The sequence below is a fragment of the Salvia splendens genome, chromosome 5, assembly GCF_004379255.2.
Source record: "Salvia splendens isolate huo1 chromosome 5, SspV2, whole genome shotgun sequence".
Classification (NCBI taxonomy): Eukaryota; Viridiplantae; Streptophyta; class Magnoliopsida; order Lamiales; family Lamiaceae; genus Salvia; species Salvia splendens.
This window is the reverse complement of record NC_056036.1, coordinates 38,115,615-38,136,178: the sequence shown is the minus strand read 5'-3', so window position 1 is coordinate 38,136,178 and position 20,564 is coordinate 38,115,615. Positions and strand designations below refer to the sequence as shown.

General features: G+C 38.7%; 1 protein-coding gene across 2 annotated transcripts; it reads right to left on the bottom strand.

Moving 5' to 3' along the window:
• Window positions 1-5,077: 5,077 nt before the first annotated feature.
• Window positions 5,078-7,632, bottom strand: LOC121805053 (probable BOI-related E3 ubiquitin-protein ligase 2). 2 transcript variants are annotated; one of them, XM_042204801.1, is made up of 4 exons: window positions 7,447-7,632; window positions 7,220-7,320; window positions 6,795-7,114; window positions 5,078-5,668 (listed from the first exon to the last, which is right to left on the bottom strand). In XM_042204801.1, the coding sequence occupies exons 1-4, from the start codon at window positions 7,527-7,529 to the stop codon at window positions 5,141-5,143; spliced, it is 1,032 nt and encodes a 343-aa protein (XP_042060735.1). In that variant the 5' UTR covers window positions 7,530-7,632; the 3' UTR covers window positions 5,078-5,140. The 2 variants fall into 2 exon arrangements, with proteins under 2 accessions (XP_042060735.1, XP_042060734.1); XM_042204800.1 differs by having other exon boundaries at window positions 6,795-7,126; window positions 7,447-7,630.
• Window positions 7,633-20,564: the final 12,932 nt, after the last annotated feature.

Below are 20,564 nucleotides of genomic sequence, written 5' to 3'. Positions count from 1 at the left end.
TCACTATTTAAAGATATTATCAACCACTTAAAGGTCCATGCTTGAGATTTCGGATTAATTATTTTTAAAAGTTTGCATTCAAAATTGATTTATAAACATTAATTGATTTAACGTCAACCAAGATTTAAAAAAATCCTCTTATTTTGGTTAGTGGATAAATGATAGACTAAAAGCCCAAAATGGTCCATAACATTTGGCATTTTTATGATTTTGGTCCAAAACATTATCTTTTGGATTATTCGGTCCCGCACATTTTAAATCGGGCCACTTTCAGTCCTAATTTGACGGAATTCGTTAAAATTGACAGAATTCAGTGGTCAACGCGATTTGAATTAAATTTGACCAGATTAACAGTTATAACTATGTTTTATTAAGGTTAATACCTAATTAAACTAATACCTAATTAACCTAATTAATCAAAAAAATAAAAATGTAAAATTTAAACATGAAATAAAAAAACAAAACTTTAAGGAAAAGCAGGAAAAGCGACGCACAGCATTTGGGCGATTCAACACTTCTTCAAAAATTGGGTGATTCAAAACCCTTCTTCAAAAGGTTGGGCGATTCAACACTTCTTCAAAAATTGGGCGATTAAACCCAATAGATTAAGCGATTCAATCGAGCCGGCGAATCCAAAGCATTTCGCAATGAGTTGGTACGTGTATGACTCCTATCACCGTTGCTTCGGCGATCCGCGTGATAACAAATACACGTTTGAGAGGAGGAGGAAGGCGTTGCACAGTCAACCAGCGCCGAGTGAAAATCGAGAAGGTAAGCTTTACTGCATGTTTAATCTCGTTTTGAAAGTGGTCCCTAATGTTTGTGTCAATTTGTCCGCTATTTGTCTCGATTTTGGCTTATTAGGAATTGAGTTGGCTCGATTTTGTCTTATTTTGAATTGATTTTGTGTATATTCTTTGATTTGTGTTGGTGGGGACCAAGGTTGGGGATGTGTTTTGCTGCTTGTTTACTGTATATGTTTACTGGGACCACACTTTCGGTCTGGAGTTGGGGAACAATCTTGGTAGTGGGGACCACACTTAACATAAATATGTGATTGTTTACTGTATATAGGACTCATACAATTCTCATTTTGCTTTTTATTGCAGATGGTACCTTCACAACAAAAGTACACTATTCTGGATATATGGATGAAAGTCGTGAAAGCCGTGGAAAACAATATGTGGATGAGATGACTGAGAACATGCACGGATGTGACCCGGACAAATGGTCGAAACTTGAAGTAGATGAGTTTGTTGAGACGAAGCTTGGTCTAGATGTAAGTGTGTTGGAATACTTTTACTTGAAGACTGGGATGAATTTAAAAGAAGGCTTGGTCCGCTTATTTGACAATAAATCCGCCATGGAGATGGCTGAAATTGGAGTAAAAGCCGGGATAGTTGATCTCTATGTTGTGGAAACAACAGGGGTTTTGGTCAGTCAAGTAACACAAGACCATGGAGATGATGGAAAGCCGACTGATGGAAGGCTAAATGCTGCTGATAAGGGGAAGAGAAAGGTTGGTGTTGCTGAGGAGGTGCCTCCATATGTTGATAGTGACTATGGCCTTACACAAGACCATGGTGAGGCTAATGTTGATGATAAGGGGAAGAACAAGGTGGATGTTGTTGCTGAGGAGGTCAATGTGGAGGTGCCTCCATTTGTTGATAGTGACTACGACCTTAGTGATAAGGATGAAGATAATATTATGGCTGCCCATGTGGAAGGGTGGAATAGGGTCGTGGATGAAATGTCAAGGCAGCATACTGATGAAGTTAGTGACAGTGATCAACTTCGTAGTGACTCACCAAGTTCGGCATCTGAAGATGAAGAAGAGCAAGAGCATGATGACGATACAAGGCGTTTGACTAGAAGATATAAGGCTGACACTGATCTAAACGACCCGAGATGGGAAATCGGGTTGCGCTTTAATTCCAAGTCAGACTTCAAAGACTTGATTCGTCACCAAGGAGTATTGTTGGGGAAGAAGTTGAGGTTGAAAAAAAATGACAACATTCGTTGCATAGCTCACTGTCGAGGGGTACTAAGAAGCAAGAAGGATAGTGAATGCCCGTGGCTCGTGGCACTGGCGCATAGGCCTGCCCATGGGTTTTGGCAGGTTTCCCGTCTCCAGAACAAACATAAGTGTGGCGGGGCTTCATATAACCATGGATGTGCCAATGCACGGTATCTCGCTAAGAAATACAAGGAAGATATTCGAGTCATCCCTGGAATGACTATTGGCCAATTTATTGAAAAGGTGCACTGTGACATGAAGATCACCATTTTTTCAGGGAAGGCCAAGAGAGCTATGCAACATGCACGTAGGCTGATAGAAGTCGACTTGGTGAAGCAGTACAAGCGCCTACATGACTACAAGCTGAAGAGGTACAAAAATGCACTTTGTGTCATCAACCCGGTCACAATAGGCTACGCTGCCAAACTGTTGTTGCCGATATGTTTGTGCTTCAGCCCTCAGCGGCCGCGGGTGACACCCATGCTACTTCATCAACTGTGAAGAAGAACTGATACTATGCTATGGTGTTTTTGTAACAACCACAATTGTATTACCCCCTCAAAACTCTAGTGTTACCACATGAAAAAGTTAGATTTTGGCTGATTTGGTGTATTTAGGTTTGGGCAGTGCCCATTGTACAGGTTTAGTGCCTACTTGTTGTAGGTTATGGTGGTTTCACTTTATAAACTTGTGGTTGCTTTTGGTGGTTCTCATTTTGGTTAATGTATGTTGAATATGGACAGCAAGGGAAATGAATTGTATGTTGCTAATTCATTTTGAGTATCTACAGAATATTTTGCTAATGTATATCCCAATCTTATGCAGAATATTTACATAAGATCCTGTTGCCAATTTGGTCCTTAACATTTTGAATAGCTTTTTTCCACTCTTCAATCATACAACTCCTCACTCGAGATTTAGTCCGAAGCCGTTTTTTAGTCCATCTAAAATGCTTAGATTTGGTAACTAACATTTTTTGCACTCTTAGAGCATACAACTCCTCACCCGAGAGGACTAATCCAGCCTATAAGCCCCTAAATGCAACTCCTCACCCGAGAGCACCAAACTATGCCATACTCACATTTTGAAAACAATGTATATGTACTTCATGGCAACTCTAAAATCATGATAAGGAGTAGATCAGTCCATGCCACTGAACTTCCAGTAACAGCCAACAAGAACATATGCATAGAGTTGCATATATTCTTACCCTTCAAACACCAAGAAACGCAATTAAACAACAATTTTGGAGTGCAATTCATACCATTATGGAGTACAACATACACCAAGAAACCAAATTTGGTTAAGATTCCAGATTTGATTCACCATTGAAAACTGAATTTCATTACTTGAACCCTAATATATAAACAAACACAACAACAAAGAAACAAAATCCATACATCACAACACTACGTAATTTCTCTAGTGCCCTATTATTCTCCTCGATTGATGATAAAATCAAACCGAAACTCTCACTTTCGGTCTCCGGCAGCGGCATTGCAGATGTCACGGCGTCGTCTTCGTCGATTGGCTCACACCACTTGAAAAAACGGCAATCTTTTCTCTCACAAACAAAGTATAACTTCCCCCTTGTTGGTTTTCCATTGGTGTTGATGATTCTCAGCGAGGCCCGATTCTGGCAATGGCAAAATTCATACCGGAATCGGAGGTCACGTCCACCGCCACTCTCACCGGTCTTGCTGTGGTTCGAACGGTCCATGGTTGGGGAATTGGGGTTACTTGATGTTCTTCCGAAAACTAGGGCTTCTCGTGTTCCTGCCTCGTCGACGAGGATGAATAGAAATGAGAGAGAGAATGGAAACGAAGAAGTGAAATTAGATAGAAGAGCTTAATATTTATTCTATTAAATCAATTCTATTAAATCAATTTAACCAAATTTCCATTTATTTCAAAAAGAAAAAAAAAATAGAATTTTTTAAAAAGTTAATCTGGTCAAATCTAATTCAAATCGCGTTGACCACTGAATTCTGTCAATTTTAACGAATTCCGTCAAATTAGGACTGAAAGTGGCCCGATTTAAAATGTGCGGGACCGAATAATCCAAAAGATAATGTTTTGGACCAAAATCATAAAAACGCCAAATGTTAGGGACCATTTTGGGCTTTTACTCTAAATGATATGCTAACTGCATTTTAAATGTTAGTACTACTTGACTTCATTTATTTATTTACTTTTTTCTAGTTGACTTCATTTTTTTTGGTTATACACTTAAACGTGCTGGCTAGTTATGCATAAATATGTAAGCCTTATGTTCTAAATTTTTTATAATAAATAGCAATTTGATTGAAAAGATTTAGTATTTTTTAATTAAGTAGAGTTAAGAGTGATAATTTATTTTATATACTCATTTTCCAAAAGGAAAAAAAACACTAATGATCGAAGAAGTGGGTCATATTATCAAAAAATAGTGAGTCACGTACAAAAATTGATTAGTTTTTTGCATGGATAAAAAAACATGAATATTCATTGTGGGATGAGGTCTTAATAAATTAATTCCCCAAAATAACATTATCCTAGAACAAATATATTGTTTAATGACTAAAGGTAAATCGAAGAAGATAATCGGGAAAGGGAGATAAATGGCAGCATTAATATGTTAAATTTGAAAATTGAAATTTATAATTAGTATAATATAATACATCTAATTATTTTTATTATCATTATAAATGCAAGATTACAATGAGTAAATAATTTGGATGCTACTATATTTTAAAATTCAGGAGCCCATATGCGATGGCGCAACATTTCTGAAGGTTGGTTTTTCAACTTCCAATATGTTTAAATTAGTGAAACTAATTCCCAATGAGTATAATGATTTATGCACTTTTAAAAGAATGTACCAAATCTATGCACCGCAAAATCATAATTCTACAATATGCCATCTTATTAAGAGTAACTTGGTAATGGTATGAGATGATAAATCACAATTTAGTTGGTAAAACATTTTACCAATTAGATATCGACTGAATACAAGAAATATATATTCATAATCATACCAATTACCAAGAGAGAAATATGGCATAGGTGATGATCAAGTCCTAAAGGCAAGAACCAAGTCTATTAGAATTAAGACAGAGTCAGCGTTAGATTCATATAATTCCATTACATATAGACCTCCATGCCTATGTACTTGGAGGACTGACACAAGGGACACACACTCAACTTGCTTTCACAATCTTTACACAAACACACATGTTTACAAGGTAACAAAAGCATGCACACTTCGTTTGCTCTGCACACCTTACACATCATCAACTCCTTCATCTCGTTGTTGTCCTTGCGGAGGAGGTGGAAGTCGACCGGTTGGCCATTGCAGCACGATGCTGTGTCATCAACCTCGCTATCGCCACACCCTTCTTTACTGTCCCTGCTCTGTGCGTAAACCTGCTGTAGGTTGTGCTTGAGGGTGTTAACCATGTTCTCGCTATATTTTGCCCGTTGTTGCCAAGCATTTGCCTCCAGAGCGAGCTGCTCCAACCGTAATTCAAGTTCCACATTCTTTTTGTTAATATCTTCCATCTTAGCCTCTTTCTCCCGGAGCTTCTGCAGAACCTTCTCTTCAACATATGACATGGTCTGGACTTGGGTTGCTTGGAATTTTTCCAGAATAGCTTGTCGCAACCGTTCACCCTGTCAAAAAATAAACAAACCATTGTCTAATGACACAGAATTCTTTGTAATGGTAATGTACACAAAAAAAACGTTAAGGAAATGCATCTCTGGCTCAAAATTAGATCGTAGTATGTTACTATGTTTAAGGTTCAACAATCAATCAGTGTTAAGTAAATCAATTGCAAAAGAACAGCACCTCCTTGAATCTGGATCTTACCAGTAGCAATGATGGGAAAACCATACATACTCAAGAATTTCCTTGTGTATACTACATACAGAGGCTAAGAAACTTATAGTAGCACATTTCTTTGTTTGAGATGAAGTTTGCAACTTTTAAGGCTGTGATATCCATATGATATTTCTAGGATTTGCAGAAAATGAACTTTGCAGATTAAGAGAGATGAATAAAAAGGATATCGAGATCTTTGGTCCTTCAAGAGGATTATAATCAAGCAGCCATGTCCATTTTCAAAGGTTTGGACATGTTCACAATGTTTACTAGTATCAAGCATGTGTATGTTTGCTACTACATAAACTTGACTAAGAACTTAAAAGACAAGAGTTTCTTGCATTACCATGCAACATAACCAAAAAATGGCAGTACACAGCTGAGGAGAATGCAGAATATTACAATGGTCCAGCATGATATTTAAACAATGGTAAATGTCTAAAGTTAACTCTATCTCACTTTGCATGCAAAATACAACCTTCACAGCATCAAGGAATGATCAAATGCTAAAAAGGAAGAAATAATATATCACTTTGAAAGGATCTACAATTACCAGATTGCCTTGAAACAAAACCTAACTCGAGTCCAAATGATTGTGATTATGCAAAAGCAAGTCAAAAATTACAGTTCTCATCAAAACAAGAAAAAAATGCCTGCAACAACAATACGACATTAGGCTTAAAAGTTAAATCTAACTCAATTCAATTTACGACCAAAATATGATCTCTTGATTCTAATCATATAGCTAAAAAGATCAGTAATTTTACAAAATTGAAGCATAAATCATCCACACCAGCAATGCCAATCCATCACAGATAAGCAGAACCATCGATATCATGATACACAGTCAACACAACCAAACAATTGAACACTGAAAAGAGGAGGAATTGTTTTTCAAGAAACCAAAATTCTCACCTGAAGTTTAATGTATCTATCAATCTCAGCATCTTGTCTCATCAACTCGCGATCAAGAGAATCTCCAACCAGTCCTAGCAACGCCGAGTCACCAGAAGATGTCAATCGGGGATTCTCCAACGAAAGGCCCAGCCCGGTTGACACTGAGCGGGCCTGCAACAAATCCACAGAGGATATCTGGGAATTGTTGTTGCTGCTATTGTTATTCAGATTATTCTCCAGAAAAACTTGTTCAATTGGGCGCTTTTTCTTGGCCTCGAGCCCTAAATTCCACTGAGATTCCAGCCCGTTCTCATCGTGGGTCGGGCCAAGAGCCAAGCCTGCAACTTGAACTGAAAAATTAGAGAAGAAATTAGGGAAATTGAAATAAAATCGCACTAAAAGAGAAAGCAATCGGCAATAGGAGAGAGATTAGGGTAAATTACAAGGAGGAATGTAAGGAGGGTGCTGATCAAGAAGATTGGGGGTATTGAAGTAGGGAACTTGCTGAGAAATCTGGCCGTCGACGTTGCCGTTATACATATCCCTGAAAGGAAGTAAAGAAGCGAATTGATTAAATGAGGGGTTTTGAATGTGAAAGAGAAAATGAATTGATTTTTGTAAAGGTTGTGTTTTAGTATTTTGAATGATTGAGTAAATTTATGTGAGTTACCTGTATGAATTTGATTGCTGCTGCGGCTGAGAGGATGGCTGCTGAAGAGATTGCTGAAAGTGATTTTGGGGGAGAGATGCCATGGCTGACGCCTAGAGAGAAGAAGAAAGGGGTTTTCTTACAAGTTGTGGGGGATGAGAGAGAATCTATTGTATTTGCAGGCTGATCCTTCTAGTATAGGAGAATTCTAGATATTGATTTTCTAAAATAAATTGGAAATTGGAGTCTCATAGTAAACCTATAAATGAATGATCCAAAGTTTGCAATAACAAGCAGCACACCCTTAGAGCATCTGTAACGCCATGGGCCGGGCTGCAAATCGTGAGTCCCGGCCCGTCCCATGCATTACACGGAAGGGCGGCACGGCTCAGGCCCGTCCCGGGGCCGCGTTCCCGGCCTGGGGAGCGTCCCGCGTCCCGGCCCGGGACGGGGTTGCATGGTGACGGGCCGCATGTCCCGCGTCCCGGCCCAGCGTTACACGCTCTTCGGGCCGGGCCGCAAATCCAATTTTTTTTTAATTCGATGTCTATAAATACGAGCTTGCGTTCCATCCATTTCAATCCCGCGTTCCATTTCAATACTCTATTATACCCTTTGTTTCGGCGCCAATGGATTGGTTCAACGGCGATTAACGTGAGATGGAGGAGTTCGTTTACTCGAACAATTGGTACATACCGTCGTCGCAACCATCGCAGACACTTTGTCGGAGATGAATATTACATGGCGGATGAGCCAGCTGACGGAGTTGACATCGAGGGATACATCGAAGATGTCGGACGAGGAGATCGAGTTGCACCGTGAGATGATCGCCTACCTTCGCGCCCAAATGAAGAAGTAGTAGTCATGGCCCGGGTTTCTTGTATTTCAAATTTGCTTCGTCTAGTAATGTAATGTTAATTTCTAATGAACAATGCATTTTCCCGGTTTCAATTGTTCAACGAATTGCGTTTACGAGTTAAATAGGTTGGGGTTGTGAATAATGTCATTTATTAGTTGCGGCCCGGGCCGCAACCTGCAGGGTTACAGCAGTTGGGGTCTGGGCCGCAACTGTAGAGGAATGATGACGTGGAGGGGACTTGGGGCCGGAAATGGGGACGGGGTTAATGATGCCCTTAGTTCTATATCAAGAGTCTCGATAATCCATTTTAGTTCGTCCCATATTAAGAATTTCGGTTCACTCATTCCATAAAAGGTAATAAACTTAACGACAGATCTAGTTGGAGTCAGACATGGTCGGACTATTCTATAAAAAGTAATAAATCTGACAGATCTAGTTGGGGTTGGGCAGGGTCGACCGACCCTACCACTAGCTATGAGAGCCGGCACTCGGCCTTTAGACCTTTCACCTATTTAATAGTAAGGTGATTCTAACCCCACGATCTTTCTCTGAGAGTGATTAGAAGCCATAGAAAAGATGATGTTGTTTGGAACCAAGAAGATGATACTTCGTGGGAGAGTTTTTGACAGAAATCCATGAATTGCTTCCTAAAATCAATTAGTAATAGGAATAGTGTCTCATAAGACTTATGTAGTACAAATTTTAATTTTCTTTTTACATTGATGTGGAGTGATTATGTGTTAAGTTTTTAGTTTCAGTTAGCAATAGATAGGGGTAGGGATAATGACCTGGTTACTGTTTATTTTCTTTTAGAGGCTCAAATGAGGCAAAATCAAACTAATTCATTATCGATTCATTAAAGTCCATGCTAACAAGTTTCTAATTTTTGTTTCTTTTGTCATTTACTTTAAAAAATTATTTTGTATTATTTGCTAATATATGTGATATTTTATTTTATTTTTTTTAAAGAAAGCAGGCTAAGCCTGAGTTGAAAATAAACTAACGACAATATGAAATGCATAATCTATCATGAAGAAGCCAAATATTAAGACCTGATGGTAGTTGATCCAAAGCATGCACCCCGCGAGCAAAGCTGTAGGCATGGTGTAATAAGAAGTCCGCTGCAAAATTCCCCTCACGATGCACATGGCGCACCACTGCTGAGTCAAACTCTGAGATTAATTTACAAATCCTTCCAACTACACCCTTGCAACTAACAGACACCTTAAACTTTCCCAGTATCATAGCAACCGCTACAAAGTTATCACTCTCCACATCCAACACTCTCAATCCAAATTCTTTACAAGCTCCAACCCATGGAAAATACCCCAAATTTCTTCAATTCTTATTATATATCATCAAATGTCCCCTTCCTAGTATCCCATCAAAATTAATACTACTATTATATAATGATTTAAATATGTACTCTCTCCGTCCCGCACTACTCGCACGTTTCATTTTCGGCACGGAGATTAAGGAATGAGTGTATAGCAAAGTCAAATATTACGGCTGTAGGTAAATTTTTTTACTAAAAATGGAAATCGTGCAAATAACTTGGGACGCCTAGAAAGGAAATAAGTGCAAGTAGTCCGGGACGGAGGGAGTAGTATATGCAAAAACTAGTTTTAAATGTAGAATGCATAATTTATAACACGGAGGTCATTGTTATAAAGTAATATGAAGTTCATTATTAATTTGTATTTAGTTTATTTTAGAAAATTATGTTTTATGGTTCATTCATCTCGTGAGTGTCAAACATATTGCAGTTAATACACTAAAAAAAATATTAATGAACTTCGTGTATATTAAACAATGAGTTTTTGTGTTTAGGTTTACGTTTTGCATTTAAAATTAGTTTTGCATTTTTATCAAACTTCTATATTTGTTGTTATTTTGTCCAATCTCACGATGAATGCTTTCTGGATCCGTCGTTGAATCGCATCTCACTATATAAAAGTTTGACATTCATCTCACCATTTTTTCATCAACTTTTCTTTGTACTTCTTCAAACTCATGTTAGATTCAATCAGAACACCTAATATAAAACAAAGGAAGTATTTTTTTTATTTAGGTCGGATCTTATATAACCTGATAAAACAAATTATTTAATCAAGGCGGAGCCAATCCATTAGCAAGGGCATGCCCTCTCCCCCTCCCCAAAAAAATCATGTATACTTTATTCATCTAATAAAAATAAAAGCATTCATAACTATCATCACTCCACTTTCTCTTAATTATTTATGGGTCGTATACCATTTTTTTTTATCTTCTTACTCCCTCGATTCCGTTCCAAGGTAGTTAAGTCGTATTCATTTTTGGGTTGTCCCATGATAGTTGAACCATTTTCTTTTTTGACAAAAACTTTATCATCACTCATATTTTACTCTATTTTCCTCTCGTACTTTAATCTCTACACTTCAACCTCTAACACAACAATTTTTTAAATCATGTGTAAAAAAAATGGTCCAACTAACTTGGGACTGGGGGAATATTAAAGAGATAACACGTACAATCCACCATCATTCTATCATCTCTTCCGTTAACTATTCTTATTCAAGAGATAATACCTACAACTCGTCATCTCTTTATCATCTCTTCTCTTAACTATTTAGGGTCACACTACTTTATTTTTTAATTCAAGAATACAATTAATTAAAAAACATTTTATTTAAATTACTTACTTAATTAAAAATAAAAAATCATATAATTAAAATTTCTAAAAATTAAAAAATAACATTGTTGAAAATCCTAATAAATACATAATTAAAATCATGGTTGCGGCAGAGAGACAAAACTCAGTTGACTTTGGAGATACGCAACAAGCTCGTCATGTGCCACCAATTCTTTTGGCATCATACGGATAGTGTCGGCATTCACGGCTTACAACGAGTATCCAAGTAAAACATTATGATGGAAGGGGTGCTCTTGGTTTGGTCCATCTCGTCTTTTGCTTATAGTCTTTGTCATCTTCGTCCCAATCAGACGGCGTCGCGAACCGGCTCCCGACCTCTGTACTGGAGCCTGAACATCCCGTATCATTGTGAAAAAAATTATGTGATGAATGGGGCATTATAGATTTTGAAGTCAATTGGAGGCTACAATAATGAAAAAATAAAAAAGGAAAAATGGTAATATAATGTTTATATTGGGAGAAACGAGATGATTTTATAATTATTAATTAATTTTTGTTTTTTGTAATGAATAATCAAATTTCTTGTCCCGCCACTAACAATAATCACATGTTTAAATAATGTGCTGCAAATTTGGATATCCCGGTCATTGATTATTTGACCCAATATATTTAAATAACCTATATTCAACTAGAAGTATAACACTAACAAATCATTCACCTAATTCTAACCTCTTTTCAAAATGTAATCAAATCAAAAGGCCATACACAATAAATTGAAATGGAAGTTAAATGAATAAAGAGAGGAAACACGAAAATTGCATGAGTGTGACCGGCCACACATAAATGCTATATGCAGTATATAGCCACCATAATCAATATATATAGCATTTTAATATTGTTGCTAATTTTATGTAAATAAATATTGTTACCTAAAAGGTCTATCATATTAATTGATCACATAAGTCTACAACCAATATTATTCTAGAACGCAGTAGAAAACCACGATAGTACTGTATTTCAGTTTCTAAGGGCTCCAGATTTTAATTCACTTATTATTTTCAAAAAATATTGAATTGAATTTAAATTGGTTGAAAGTTGAAACTTTAATTCAAAATATCTTGAAGAGTCATATTCTTCATTTCAACAAAAAAACATTTTAATTTAATTCTTTATCTCGCCGTGAACGATTTGACACAAATTTTTTTATTTTGAGTCTCAGAATTACTATGAGTATGATATTATGACTGCAATCATTTAGAACGATATTTGGATGTCAAGAATGCTATTTTCATACACGACATCTACTAAAATTAACCCTTAAATATGTCCTATATTTTTCAATAAGATGTGATTTTGTTGATGAAGTAAATAAGATGTGGTTTGGTCATCTAAGAGCATCTATAGTGGGGCGGACGATAGTCCGCCCGATGCATCGGGCGGGCTATCGTCCGCCACTGTACCCATGCGGACGATGCCGATGCATCGTCCGCGCCCTATACATCATCCGCGGACGATGGCGTTGGAACATGCACCGTCCGTGGTATCGTCCGCCCCACTGCGGGTTACGCCGACAATGCAACGCGTTTTTTTTTTTTCATATTTCTTATCTATTTAAACCTCATTTCTCATTCCATTTTCCACACCAAATTTTCTCTCCCATCTCTCACTTTCCCCACACACCAATATTTCTCTCCCAATCTTTCTCACTAAAAAAAATGAGACCCGACGACGACTGGAGTACCTCGGAGGGCATTACTCTGGCCTTGACTCGGGCCTTATTCGATAGCGTTCATGAGGCTGCAACGGAATGCTTGGCCGAAATGGAGCACGAGCGTGAAGCGGTGGAGCAGGTCCAGGCGAAGCAGATCCAGAGGCCGATTCGACGTCAGACGTTTGTCCGCCGCGAGCACGATGTAGCTCACCAACATCTGTTCGCAGAATGTTTTGCCGAGCAACCACGGTGGGGCCCGATGGTTTTTCACTGCCGTTGTAGAATGCGGCGAGATCTTTTTCTCAGCATTGTCCAAACGTTGAAGGCACGTGACGAATACTTCTAGTATCGGGAAGATGGCATCGGCAGACCCGGACTTACGCCGTTGTAGAAGTGCTCGGTTGCTCTCCGGCAGTTGGCCTATGGCACCACGACGGACATGTTCAACGAGTACCTTCACGTCGGGGAGACAACTGGCCGCGAGTGCCTGAAGAATTTTTGTTGGGGAGTTCTGGAGGCTTATAGCAACACATATTTGCGAAAGCCGACTGTGGTGGATTGCCAGGCCATGATGAAGATGCACGAGACGGCGCATAGCTTTTCTGGAATGCTAGAGAGCATCGATTGTATGCACTGGGAGTGGAAGAATTGCCCGACGGTCTGGAGAGGCCAATTTACTAGTGGATACAAGAGTAGCCACCCGACGATGATCCTCGAAGCCGTCGCTAACCATCGGCTCTGGATCTGGCATGCTTACTTCGGTGTAGCGGGGTCGAACAACGACATCACCGTCCTCAACTCATCCAACCTTTTCACCGAGCAATGCAATGGCAACGGCCCAACCATCGAGTTCACTGCCAACAGACGCCAATATCATATGGGGTACTACTTGGCCGATGACATATACCCAAGATGACCTGTTTTTGTGAAGATGATCAATTGTCCAATGGATGACAAGAGAGTTTTATCTGCGCAAAAGCAGGAGGCTGCTTGGAAGGATGTAGAGCGGGCATTTGGTGTGCTCCAAGCGCGGTGGGCAATAGTGAAAGGTATGACGCGTTTCTGGTACAAGGAAGTTATCGCCGATGTCATGTATGTGTGCATCATCTTGCATAACATGATAGTTGAACACGAAAGTGGAAGAGTCACCGATTGGGGTGATGATGAAGCTGGATCTAGCTCCAGCACGGCGACCCCGCCCCACGTTTGAGGATTACCGATGGGCTACAATGAGACAGGCCTCAATGCGCAGCCAACAAGACCATGCTCAGCTCATGAGCGACATGATTGAAGAAGTGTGGGCTCGTAACCGCCATTGAGAATTTGTAGTTTTTTAATGTTTGAACTTTCAATGAAATGAAGTTTTTTTTTTTCCAATTTTTGTAGTGTTTTAAATATTCAAATAAATAAAATGCTTTAGGGCGGACTATAAGACGGCCTATAGGGCATCCCACTCCAGGTGAATGGGTAAGAAGATAAAATGCTGATGTGACAGGAGCATATGGCGCCCTATTAGGCGGAGTATAGGGCGCCCCATTATGGATGCTCTAATGCAATAAATAAGCAACATCTCGATTTTGCATTACCATAAATTTTTTCAGCTTGAAATTTCTGTGTTTTTCTACTCTAATATTTATAGATGCCACTTGTGTCTTTTTGTTGGCCTCATTAAGTTATGGATGCCCTAATGCAATAAATAAGCAACATCTCGATTTTGCATTACCATAAATTTTTTCTGCTTGAAATTTCTGTGTTTTTCTACTCTAAAATTTATAGATGCCACTTGTGTCTTTTTGTTGGCCTCATTAAGTGAAGATGCTAACAAGTAGCAAAGCATAGGTACATTAAATGAAAACTACAGTACCATTTTTGAATCCTTATTTGAAATTTGTTGAGTACCCTCTCATTTATATCAATTTATTTATATATTTTGATTCACATATTTTAAAAACTATTCTTGATAACACCAATTCTTTCTCAAAGCTCCATTTTTTTTATTTTCTTGATAACTCAAATAGATGAAAAATAATACTAGTAAATTAAGTTCTAATCTTTAAATTTTATAAAATTAATAATAATTTCAATTTCATCTATAATAAACAAAAAATAGGCTCAATGACAACCCGACCATTCAAATCTAAAAGCCACAGGATTTATGAGCTGTCAATATTATTAAGGAGCTGCTTCATTGCTAGCACGTAACATTTTTTTTAGATTATTAAATTTAAATTGCACTACTAATATGTTCTTTGCATTATTTGTAAATCGATACACCTATAAAACCTTCAATTAAGATATCTTTTCTTACAATTTCTTGATCGTTAGAGATTACTAATTGTTCTTGCACGAGTTTGAATAGATAGATTAGGGCATGCATTTTATGTTAAAACTTGTTATATAGATTATAGTTCGACGTTATAAAACAATTGAATTAAAAGCTAACACGACAAAACAAAAACTTCTCAATAGTTCGACCATAATAATCAATAAATAGATTTCAACAACATCTTTTTCGGCCCATAAAATTTAATCTATCAAAAATTTAATTAATAACCAACCTAAATTTCATCTTCAATTAATTGAAAAAAAAGGAGACAGAAAAAGCGGTAATCAAGGAAAAAACCAAGTACAGCAGATAATACCACCGTCCGCTCATTATTTTCTTCTTCCATGTGACTCCTCTGACTCTCTCTCTCTCTCTCTCTCTCTCTCTCTCTCTTCACCATCACACACACATTGCCATGGAATCAAAGCTACTCTTAATTCCAATCCTCGCTCTCCTCTTCACTCTGTCCTCCGCAATGGCGGAGGCGGACGGCGGCATCCAATTGAGGAACGAAACCCTAGAATTTCAGCTGGAATCGCCATTCGAGTTCAAGGAAGAAGAAGAAGAAGAAGAAACCGGAGAGCGTAGATCTCTGTACTGGCACGCGAAGAAGTACTACATTTCCTATGGCGCGCTGTCGGCGAATCGAGTGCCGTGCCCGCCGCGCTCCGGCAGATCCTACTACACTCACAACTGCTTCAGAGCCCGCGGCCCCGTCCATCCCTACACCAGAGGCTGCTCCGCCATCACCAGATGCAGGAGATGAGCTACTCACTGCATTCGATCCTCAATTTTCTTTTTCATTTCTGCGATGAATTGTTCAATTAGTGCTTGCTTTCGTTTACTTTTCATTTTTCTAGATCTGAGTGTTTGTTTACGTTTATTATTTTTTATATTGTTGAGAATGGGAATGAATGTTGGTGTGCTTTTGTTAACTGGCGATGATATTCAGAAATAAAAAAAATTGAAACGAATTAAGATCAATGATTAGTAGATTAGTTGTTAAAGTTGGTAGGATAAATTGGAGTGGTTGATTCTGGAATAAAGTTGAGAGGCTTTTTCTTGGTGCATCCAAATCTAGTCATCATTATTGATAATTAGTGAATGTTAGGCCATCCACGCTAGGAATAGCCATAGCCTAGCCACTGCCACATCATCAGCACTAAAAATCCTCCTGCCACATCATCAAAACAAGCAAATAGCCCAGCAATAGCCCAGCCACATACTATTCACATCACTATTAACAAATATATACAAAATGAAATAATTAACAATCACACAATATACGAAATTAAATTTACGACACAAAAACAAGAAAATTCACTAATATTAATAAAATTTAAAAAGTACATTAATTAAAAAAAATTACATAATTAAAAAAAACTAACGACGGGCAATCCTCCGCGCCCATAACTCTTCAATTAAATCCTTTTGGTGTCGAATATGAGCCGTCGTTTGGCGCATGTCGGCATGTGCTTGTAGGAGGTCGGCTTCATCCTGAGGTACCCCACTCCGTACGTTGGGGGCGGCCACGCCGTGGCTTGGACCGGCTGCATTATCGTCGTTGACCCAATTGGTCAGTTCGCCACCTTCATCTTCGACAATCATGTTGTGCATGATAATACAAGCGTACATTATATCAGCAATGCATTGGACATTCCACAAAGGCGTTGGACCCTTAATTGCCGCCCATCGAGACTGGAGCACACCAAATGCGCGCTCCACGTCCTTGCGCGCCGACTCCTGCCATGCCGCAAAGTAGGCCTTCTTCTCATCTCCTGGGCATCGGATCGTCTTCACAAAGACGGGCCACCTAGGGTATATCTCATCCACCAAGTAGTAGCCCATATCATGTTGGTTGCCGTTGGCGACAAAACTGATGGCCTGACCGACGCCCTGGCACTGCTCGTTGAAAAGTGGCGACGAGTTGAGGACGTTGATGTCGTTGTTCGAACCAGCTATCCCAAAATACGCGTGCCAAATCCAAAGCCGGTAATCAGCTACGGCCTCCAGGATCATCGTGGGATTCTTTCCCTTGTAGCCGGACGTGTAGAACCCCTTCCAGGCTGCGGGACAGTTCTTCCACTCCCAATGCATACAATCTATGCTGCCTAACATACCCGGGAACCCATGCTGACTCCCGTGCATCCGCAACAGATCTTGGCAGTCTTCGGGGGTAGGCGTTCAGAGATACTGATCACCGAATACTTCTATCACTCCCAGACAGAAATTCTTCAGACATTGCAGGGCAGTCGTCTCACCGATGTGGAGATACTCGTCCCACATGTCTGCCGCGCCTCCGTAGGCCAACTGCCGGATTGCCGCAGTGCACTTTTGAATAGGTGTGTGGCCGGGTCTGCCAGCCGCATCGTGCCTGAAGCGGAAATACAGATATCGAGACTCCAATGCGTTGACAATACGCATAAACAGGTCCCTGCTCATCCTAAAACGACGCCTGAAAAGGTTGGCGTTGAACCGAGGCTCCTGTGCGAAGTAGTCTTCGTATAGGCGCTGATGTGCAGCTACGTGATCCCGATCAATCACACGGCGGCGGTGGACCACTGGGGGAGGTCGAGGTATCGCCGGCTGCAAGGCCCTTTCCATCCATTGGTTTATCGCGTTGGTCGTATAGGCGTCCAACGCTTCGGCCATTCGACGTTCGTACTCCTCAGCATCCCCTCCGCTACCACCACTACCACCACCAGCGTTACTCATTTCGCGTTGTTGCTCTTGTACAGAAATTAAGATAGAGAGAGTACTCGTTAAAACAAGTGGTGCGAATGAAAATGACGAGCAAAGCGCGTATATATAGTGTTTCGGAAAAAAAAATTTAAATTTCGCGCTAGGCGGTGCGCTGGGCGATCCGGGCGCTGCAATAGCGCCGAGCGGATCGCCCAGCGCCACGCGACCGCCCAGCGCTGCGCGGTTTCTCTCTCCATTCGCCCGCTGGGCGACTGCAATAGACCGCCCAGCGAACCGCCCAGCGCCGGCGGTCGGCTGGGCGGTCGGCTGGGCGGCATTGTGGATGGTCTTAGGGCATCCACGATGGGGCGCCCTAAGAATAGTAATTTAAAAGACGGTTAATGAACGGATAAGAGACAGCGTTGAAGATGACCTTAGCATTAGATAATTTTAATTAAAAATATATTTAAAAAAAACAAGAAAAAAAGCACTCATGAAAAAATGGGCTGGACTTGAGAGAATGACATTACAATGGAGTGAGAGTGGCTGTGGTCGTGACCCATTTATAGGCCAAAGGCCATGGACCTAGAAATGGGCCACAACATTAGTTACTTTTACCTTAATTAAAGTTTCATTTGAGTTTGGCATAAATTTTAAGAAATACTTTATAAAAAAAACGGGTAAAATAGGATAATGGTCCATAGGACTCATTTTATAAATATTAGTTTTAAAATAAAATGTAAAAGGGAATTAGTAAATGGAATATGAAGTCTACTTACTATTCATAGTAAATGAATTGGGACTCCTAATGCCAGACGAACTAAAATAATAAATCGGGACTTCTAATGGTGGATGGAGATAGTATTACGTAGGGGTGGCAAATCGTGCGTGTTGTGTCGTTATCGTGTCGACACGATAACGACACGATAACAACAAACACGAACACGACCCATTAAGAAAACTCCAAACACGAACACGACTAGCTACCCTAAGACACGAACACGACACGAACACGGCACAAACCACTTCAGGTCAACACGACACAATAACAACACATATATGACACGACACAATAACAACACTATATTATAATATTATAATATATTACTATTATTTCTAATTTTAAATTAAATTTTAATTTAAAAATTTTAAAATAAATAAAATAATAATAATACTATAATATACTCCATCCGTTCCATGTTACTCGCACTTTTCATTTTATGCAGTAAATTTGGGATTGATTTTTTAGTGTAATTAAATTAGAATTTTAAGTGTAATGAGACATCACTTAATAAAGTAGCTCTTAACTTAAACTAACATATTAATTAAATGCATTAATTCTAGCTTAAATTATAAATAGTGTAAGGAGCTTGTGATGAGCCGAAAAGCAACAATGCAAGTAACATGGGACGGAGGGAGTATTAATATTATTTCTTAACGTGTAACACGAACACGACACGAAATTTTCGTGTCGTTATCTTGTCGACACGATAAGGACACAAACCCAATAAGCTGTGACACATACTCATTAATTTCGTCCGAGTTCATGTCGTGTTATAGTGTCGTGCCAAAAATTGTCAGCTCTACTATTATGAAATGACGGTATTATCAAAGTAGTTGTTTAATAATTTCACAAAACATAGATTAGTTAGATAATAATGATGGTGAGTATCAAACTATTTCTTTGTAATTTAATCGTTTGAATAGTTTAATAAATTTTGTAAAAAATTAATTAAGGACATAAGTACCTAGTTCTGATGAATAGTTATATATTAGGTACGGTCATATACATTGATTTAATGGATAAATTAAAATTTTTAATATTAATAATAAGTTTGTCTTTTCCTGTCATTTTTTATTTACAATAAATTTTATCTACGGAGTTTATAATTTTACTTTAATAACTTCAATATTTTGTAAGTAAACTAGAAAGAGATACTCCATATTTGTTCGAGATGAACTACGATTTTCAAGCTTCCTATTTCGATGCCATATCCAAGATTCTGATCATAAAAATAACAATTTACAACGATGATAATATTTGTGGCATGTAATTGATTACTTCATTGACAATTTAAAAGTCTTATTTTACCCGCATCAATTATTGGGTGGTATTTGGCATCCCGTATCAACCAATTTATCACAATTAGTCATATACTATTAAAATTGGACAACATCCAAGTTCCTTCGAAAATTTCACTTACGGACCGAAAAAAAATGGAACTACTGATGGAGTGAGTAATAAACACTACCAAAAGGGGAATCAAATAAGAGCATCCACAATAATGATGGCCCAACCCGCGTCCGTCCGAGCCGCTGGCACGGCGCTGCTCGATGCATCGAGCAGCGCCGTGCCAGCGAGCAGGACACGTGGTGCGCGGCGATTGGGTAACGACATAGCCGTTGCCTTTGAATTTTTTATTTTTTTATTAAAAATCAGTTTTTAATTAAAAAACCGATTAAAAATAAAAAAAATTCACTTCCCAAAAAAAATATATCCGTTTATTACCGTTTTTTACCACTTTTTAATTTTTTAAAAATTTTTTTCCCCAAAAAATACACACTTTCATCTATAAATACCCCCACTTTCACACCCAAAAATTCACGTCAAACTACACAATTCTCATCTTCATTCTCCCATATCCATTCTCATCTTCATTATCCCATATCCATTTTCATCTTCATTATCTCATACCCTACAACATAACAATGTCCGGCCAAGGCGATGACCACCAGCCCTCTCACGGTTGGAACCCCGAATGGTTCGGTTCATAACCGTTTCCTAGTCCGGAAACAGAATAATTATGTAATTTTTAATTTTTAGGAGTTTAATTATGTAATTTTTAATTTTTAGTATTTTAATTATGTAATTTTTAATGTTTAGGATTTTAATTATGTCTTTTTATTTTATTTGTAATCTGTAATATTT

What these genes read in the sequence shown, in the direction of transcription:
- LOC121805053 (XM_042204800.1), bottom strand. Translation starts at nt 7,529, where the DNA reads ATGGCATCTCTCCCCCAAAATCACTTTCAGCAATCTCTTCAGCAGCCA. An exon ending in CAGCAATCAAATTCATACAG is followed by an intron (nt 7,321 to 7,446) that starts GTAACTCACATA and finishes ACTTCCTTTCAG; the next exon opens with GGATATGTATAACGGCAACG. An exon ending in CCCTCCTTACATTCCTCCTT is followed by an intron (nt 7,127 to 7,219) that starts GTAATTTACCCT and finishes CTAATTTTTCAG; the next exon opens with TTCAAGTTGCAGGCTTGGCT.